This window comes from Perca flavescens, chromosome 1 (assembly GCF_004354835.1).
Source record: "Perca flavescens isolate YP-PL-M2 chromosome 1, PFLA_1.0, whole genome shotgun sequence".
Lineage (NCBI taxonomy): Eukaryota > Metazoa > Chordata > Actinopteri > Perciformes > Percidae > Perca > Perca flavescens.
The window spans coordinates 24,046,283-24,053,959 of NC_041331.1; the positions used below are offsets into that span (position 1 = coordinate 24,046,283).

The 7,677-nt window shown below is 37.7% G+C and overlaps 1 protein-coding gene across 1 annotated transcript; it reads right to left on the minus strand.

Annotated features, from left to right (window-relative positions):
- Window positions 1-1,951: 1,951 nt before the first annotated feature.
- clec3a (C-type lectin domain family 3, member A) lies at window positions 1,952-6,546 on the minus strand. Its single transcript, XM_028572927.1, has 5 exons — window positions 6,519-6,546; window positions 4,953-5,146; window positions 3,799-3,928; window positions 3,627-3,713; window positions 1,952-2,349 (listed from the first exon to the last, which is right to left on the minus strand). The coding sequence occupies exons 1-5, from the start codon at window positions 6,544-6,546 to the stop codon at window positions 1,952-1,954; spliced, it is 837 nt and encodes a 278-aa protein (XP_028428728.1).
- Between the last annotated feature and the right edge of the window lie 1,131 nt (window positions 6,547-7,677).

Here is a 7,677-nt window from a genome sequence, read left to right on the forward strand (position 1 = left end):
ATGAATATAATGATTAAGTGGGTAAAGGCACATAATAAAACGGCTAATCTGGTTAAATTCAGAAAATGATATCACTTTACTGTAATGCAGTCTTTAAAACCAGGAAAAGACACTACTTGTGTCATACCACAATATTACAATATCCAAAATTTAAGACGATATCTAGCCCCTAATATATCAAAGTCGATAATTTTTAAGACTGTTGCAATGATGGTAAGTATTGTTTTCTGTCTAACAGAACTGGCTTAAGTGTTTTATCTTTTGCACAAACCAGTGGGTATATCACTGCTGCTACATCCATTATTTTTAGTCTATGCATACACTGCAAGAAATGCTACCAAATGCATAGACTACAGCCATAGCCAAGGCTAGATTACTTAATGATGTACATTATCCCACAAAATTAGGTTAAACTTTTTGGGGGGCTGTATTGGTCTAGTTTCACAGTGAGACTCCTGTGCTAGCAAATCACTACACCTACATTTGCTCAGATTTAACGGTTTAGTGGCCAGCAGTGAATCAGAATCAGCTTAAATGGCCAAGTAAATGTGAACACATACAAGGAATTTGACTCTGGCTTTTTGGCGTTGTTCTCAAGTACATAGGTACTTTGAGATAAAAAAAAAAAGAAAAGACTTGGAGTTATAAACTGGGGAATTCATGGTGTTAATGTATACTACAACAGTGTGTATGTTTTACATTGATGCTGAAGGGGGGGTTAAAAAAAACGTTCAAAAATTAAAACGTCCTAAAATGAATCCAACATATTGTAAGCAAATATAAATCAGTCTATTAGTGGCTATAATAAAAAAAATATTGATGATAGGCTTACTTTAATAGCTTAGTATTCTATTCACTAAAAAGGCTTTAGGCCGCCCTACACTATTATTATTGTAGGCCCAGTTTAATATGAAACTTCATTTTGTATAATATATGTAGTACGGTGTCCCTGCTCCGTCTCTCTCTCTCTCTCTTTTTCAAACTCAGACCGAACTCAGATTAAACTGACAAACTAGGCAGTGTTGACCAAATATGAACCAAGATTCGGTTACTTTATTGCCTATTTATCGACTAAAATGTTTTCAGAAACATATTTTCGTGCACAGTTTGGCTGAAATACGATTGGCTAGTTTGTGAACAGGAAGTGGGCGCCATACGGTCTCCTATGTTGCAAAAACGGAGGCTAAAAGAAAAAACAAGATGAAACTGTTAAACTAGGCACCGCTGAGCCAATATAAACCAATATTCTGTTACTGCATTACCTATTTCTCGCCTAAAATGTTTTCAGAAAAATATTTCAGCATACCGTTTGACTAAATGACGAGATCGTTTGTTACCAACCGACCGCCATTCTGTGTCAATATGGACGAGCTCGCATTACGTCACTCAACAGCGGTGCGGCGCAGTACATTCTGGTAGTTGAAGTTTTTCTACCATATCATGGCTTCTTTTCTGTTGTATGTAGCACCAGTTAAAAAGTTTGCTTGATTCTACAGCATAGACAGCCCAGTTTTATGAAAAGACACTGTTTCCAGCGGTAAAATAATTCTTTAATGCAGAAAAATAATTGTGAAATTCTGAAAAGTGTATGTACAAAATTGTAAACAAAAGTTGTAACAAAACAACAAAGTTTACATTCTTGTTGATTTCTAACAGAATGTCTTCTTTAGTTCAGTCATCACCTGAGGATTTGGGATATGCACAAGTGAACATGAAGCATTCTGTTATCTGTTGTAAAACAGAATACATCTTTCACCTGATTATTAATGATTACAGTTACTACTGTTTGTATTTAAGCTAATTAACAACCTAATTAATAACCATTGAGACAAATTTTAATAAAATAAATTTCATAATGCAAGTCATGTTTCTGTTATGAATTAGCACAGATTTACAAATTACTTGCATAAATGATTATCAAGTTGCCAACAACCAATCTTGTCCTGTCTTCTTAGGGAATGATATATTCACAGATGTACTTTTTGAGGCTGCGACACACCTCATCGTACCACTTTCCTTGCGCAGCCACTGAAAGAGCAACACAGCTCTCCCTCTTCGTTCCTGTGGGCTGCTTCTTGGACCGGTCCCAGTTGAAGTAGCTGACTGGCAGGCTGTTGACATCAACATACTGGCCTTCTTTCACTATGTCTGCTACACCGATCCAGAAGTCCTTGGATCCTGGAGCACTCCTCTTTGCATAGTCTCTCAGGTCATTGTTTTCCATCATGTCCCGTGGCGTTGCAAGAGTTCCTCCTTGTGCAATACAGTCTTCATTTGCTTCATGGTAATGTTTGGGTTCCTCAATTGTAAGATAACACTTTCTGTGAGCTTTGATGCCACGGAGACAGACTGTAAACACAATGCACTTACTTCATTAGTGAACTGAATTGTAATGTAGAACTATATGGTGTTTAAAGAGTTTTAAAAAACTATTGCAATGTTTAGTTTCCTCAGTAATAGGGAAAAATTATGATGGACATTGTACAAAAATAATGTTTTTTATTCCGCCTTCCTTCTCCAACAGAATCTTTAGCAATTCATGCAGCCATATTCATCAACTCGTCTTGTATAAAGAACTTGAAAGCAATACTGATAGCAATACCAGAAAATGACTTTGGTAGAAGTTAAAGTCACCTTTTTGAATATTACTTGAGTAAAAGTCTTAAAGTATCTGATATTTACTGTACTTAAGTATCAAAAGTAACTTTCTGATATTAAATGTACTTAATTATTAGAAGGAAAAGTAAAGGTAAATAATAACTTTGATTCTGAACTTTATCGTGGCTTCCTCATAGTAAAGCATAATATTCAGGGTTTCCACATCCTTATTCATCATTTCTTCACATCAAATTCAAACAACAGAATGACATTTTTTGGTGAAAAATAATCTTTCACTCCAACGTGCAAAAACATTACTTGCAAGTAACGCGTTACGAAAAGATGCTTAGGGGAAATGTAGTGGAGTAAAAGTAAACATTTTATTTAGGAAATGTAGTGGAGTCAAAAAAAAAGTTTCCAGAAATATAAATAACGAAGTAGTAGTGAGTAGTATTTGTAGTATTTGTACTTTGTTACAATACAACACTTATTAACTCATATTTAGAGAGTTCACAGTGTGAATAGTGAGCAGTAAATCAGCCAAGAAAGGAAAAAGGGGGCATAATAGTTAAACAATAAAGTTGTAGTATTTTATATGATCAACTAAGAGAAAAAAAAACACAAAATTATAAGAAATAATCATTTAGATGTTTTAATATTTCCTATAAATTGTGTCTTACCTACAATCTTCCCAATTCCACTTTACTCTACAATCTAATGGCTGATATGAGTGCTGCTGCCCTCTGCTGGAGATTCAGCTCAAAATCTAGTTATCAAGTTGCCAATTATCTCTTGCAAGATGGCCCAGTGGACTAAATTAACAGGTAATAGTAAGGGAAAGCACCATGACATAATTATAATACAACCTAAAACCACAATGAATATTATTAACCAACCGATGTCCAATAATTTATTTCTTCTTAACTTACTTTTTAAACAAACATTCTGAGGAATGCAGTAATGCTTTTGAATCTAATGTGTTACTGTCATTTCCTCTGTCTTTAATCTTCCTTTATGTAGAGCAGTACCTGTCTGCAATGCCTGCATCTCCTTCAGTGAATTCACCTCCTGCCACAACCTCTCAAGCTGGGACATCACATCATCTTCTTCTGCAGCTGCATCTCGACAAAGAGGCAAGAAAAACAGGTCAGATGAAAATCGGTGGCGAGCACGTTATTTATAAGCTGTGTGTATAGTTACCTCCGGACTGACGGGGTAACACAGCCTTCCTGGTGCGAGATGGGCGGCTGCAGCTGAAGTGGAGCAAGGAGAAGCAAAGAACGAGGAGGACAGGGAGGGCCAGACGCGCCATGTCTGAGGCCAGTGGATCCTACAGTGACAGGACACACCTTGTACTGCTGTGAAAGGAACCCAAAAACAGCTCAATATATACTGGCCCTTCTGTATGCCTTCCTGGGTACTCTCCCTGCTTTGGCTCCAACTCTGTTTTTGTCCAAACATCAGGAGGAGGTGAGAGAGTTAGACGTGTAGAGTGGCAAATAATGATTTCCTTGTGTCTGGCTTTTGATAAATATTTGCTTGGGACAAGGTGCACTAAGCAATATTCCCTTTCATTTCACAAACACAGGAAATTCATTGACTGCTTCACATTACAGTGTTCTTAAATACATCCATTTCCATGTCAGTTTTGGACATGCCAAGTCACTTTTTAACAAGTAAGAAAAATAATCTTACACTTTGTTGTCAACTCAGAAAATGTATAACATTCTTGTACACTAAGTGGTATAAATCTACACTAATAAGGGTTTAATTTACAAAATTCAGTACTTGAAAACAAATAGCAGAGTAAATGTTGCTGCCACACTATAGATATATTTTCACTGTTTTGATCACAGAGAGTTCCAGTTGTATAATATTTTAAAAATAAAGCTTCAATTAAACCCAAGGAAGTCCAGTTCCCAGCTCTGGTGCAGGCAAAGCTATTTTTAGAGTGCAATGTTGTATACAGACGGGAGGGGTGTGCTAAATAAGAACTCAAATTACAGCCTCACGGTTGTATGCCTCTGCCAACCAGTCAAGTTGTACTTTACATCCATGTCTGTCCAGACTCATGTATTAAATGCTGTGAAGACTTTGAAGGATGGTTATCCCTATACTGACATGTATGACTATTTTTAAAGATGAGTACAAATGGCTGATAGAGAGCTTCGTCACATGGTGCAACAACAATCACCTAAAGCTCAATATCAGCAAAACCAATTAGTTTGTGGTGGGCTACCAGAGGAACAGGAACTGTCCTGGTTATCACCCAGAGAGCGGAAGTGAAGAGAGTGAACTCATACAAGTATACCTTGGGGTCCAAATCAATAAATAAAAAACTGGACTGGACTCACAACACTGATGCCCTCTTCAGGAGGGGACAGAGCAGACTCAGATCCTTCAGTGTGTGCAACAGGCTCCTGCAGATCTTCTATCTTCTGTATAGCTAGTTCTCTCTTCTTCTTCTTCTTCTTCTTCTTGGTGTGCTGGGCTGGTAGCATTAAGGCTTGGAGGTCAGCAGTCTGAACAAGCTCTAGAAGAAGGCCACCTGTTCACACGCTTAGCCAAAAAAGCTGATTCTTATAGAACACAAAGTTGTAGCCATGACAGGAGACAATGCTTTAAATATGGATGTTGCTGTAAAGAAGCTACAAATTCTAAAACATGGATGCTTCCCAAACATCTTCAGCACAGCAGCACAGAAGATCTATACAATCACCACAGTGCAAGGTGGGAACCCAAGATCAGTGTCACCAATTCAAATGAAATATTGTACCATAGTGCATATTTTGTACACCAAGAAAACATTGTTAACACCTCAAGTTCTCATGAAGTTCACTTATGATTAAAATCCAGGTAAACTTATTACATAAGCTCAAATTAAATATGTGCATACTATATTAAAAGAGAAGAGGGGCAACTTAAAAAAATAAAGTAATATACAAAGGGACCTCAGGGATGGTGACAAAACTCATACCATGTAAAATATAATCAAACATTAAACCAAGACAAAAAAAACAATCAAGTAATACTTTGCAGATACATTTATTCAAGTAAACAGAGCTGTACTCAAAGAAAGTACTCAACAAAACTGGGACAAAAATATACGACCACCAGTGAACCAGAGTCTACCAAGGAATTTTGTGAACACACTACAATGCTAAACACTTTTCTATTTTAGACACAAGGCAATATGAATACACTCAAAAACATGCACTCTCTCTCTCGCTTTCTCTCACATACAAACAGGCCTGACATTAAAGGCATCAAAATTGAGATGTTATTGATATTTCTAAAGTGTCTACACATCATCCTTACTCCCAAGTCTATACACCCATTAACGCTGTCTTTCCACTGTTTGTCATTCAACTTCGAAGCATGCACTGTTTATCCATTAGTTTTGCTGTTACATTTTTTGTTTCCTAAAATGGCATTATTACAAGTCTTGTTTTTTTTTTTTTTTTTTTTAAACTCAGATTTTATTGATTTTTAGTACAAATAATAAAGAACAAAGAACACAGCACAGCGTCAGTGGGGTACATGTTCTTAGTATTAATACTCAAATGTCTCTGACATCGAAGTTTTTGGTGGTGACTCTATTATGATTGGTAGTCTGTCCATTTTTTGCATTTCTTATCATATTTTGCTTGCTGAAGTCTCAATATATCCAGCCAGTTCCTCAGAGTGGGAGGGTCCTCTCTACACCATTTTCTGGTGATTGCCTTCTTGGCCGTAGCCAGCAGAATTTTAACCAGGTATCCGTCTTCATGTTGTACTTTTTCCCCTGTCGGGTTACAGAGATATAATATCTCACATGTCTTTGGTAGTTCATATCCCAGTATTTTTTTCAATTCCACCCACACACCATTCCAATAATTTCTGATTTTAGTACATTCCCAAAAAACATGAGTGTGACCTACATTCTGCTCCCCACACCGTCTCCAGCATGTTGGTTGTGTAGATGAAAATGTGCTCTTTGTTTTGGGAGTAATAAAGAACCTGATCATATTTTTCCAACAAAATTCTTTCCACATCCTGGAGTTGGTGGTGGTTCGCTGTACATCACATATGTTAAACCAGTCCTCCACAGTTAATGGTATTTTACTTTCTTTTACCCATCTGTCTCTTATATACAGTGTAGAAGTTCCTCTGTTCTTCTCTAGACCCTGGTACAGTGCTGAAACCACTTTTCCAGTGTTGTTTCTATAGGTCGGATCTGTGCAGCATAGTAATAGTCTAAGAGGTTTGGTAAGGCTAACCCGCCCTTCTCACTAGGGATCTGAAGAGTTGCATACTTTTTCCTCGGCCTCCCCCGTCCCCAGCTAGCAGGCTAGCAGGGCAAGCTAGCTACTGGCAGGATCGAGACAGGGACCAGGGTAGGTGAATTTAAACAATGTCTGAGTTGAAAACGCATCTTGTTGACACGTAAGGGCCCTGTTCATGTGGCACAGACATATTAATTGCATATTGTGTCTGTTAAGAGGCACAAAGGCAGTCTAAAACTTGCCCCGAGCACTGCCGTTTTAGCTCAGGGGACGCTTGTAGTACGTAGCTGCAGCTTCTCCGTGTTATCTGCACTGATTTGGGTCGGGGTTTTTTCTATCGAAAGTACTCGCGTAGCTATAGCGATCAAGATTAACGTAAAAATTGGCCGGAATTCTCCTTTAAAATTGGCAAACTCCTGTTTAAAGCTCGTGTCGAGGGCCGTTATGTCATTTTTCATTTCTTCTTTGAGTTCACGGATTTCTTTAGTGATGTCCGTCAAATATTTGTACAATGCTTTAGCTAATGCTCCGCCGCCATTCCCCCCTGCTTCACCGCTTGCCTCCATCGTGAAACTCTGCTTCTTTTCCTGTGTTTTCGTTAATTGGGGGGTTTTATTTGTCTTTGACTGGTAGGAGCTACAGACTACGCCGCCATTCCTCTCATTGCTCCACCGGAAGTTTGTTTTATTGTTTTAATAGTTGAAAAAATACTTTTTGATGTATACTCTGGTTTCATTTGAATGATTCAAGTAAAGTAATAAATAGTTAAGATGACTAGCTAAAATAAAATACACTGAAAAAGCAAGGCCAAAGA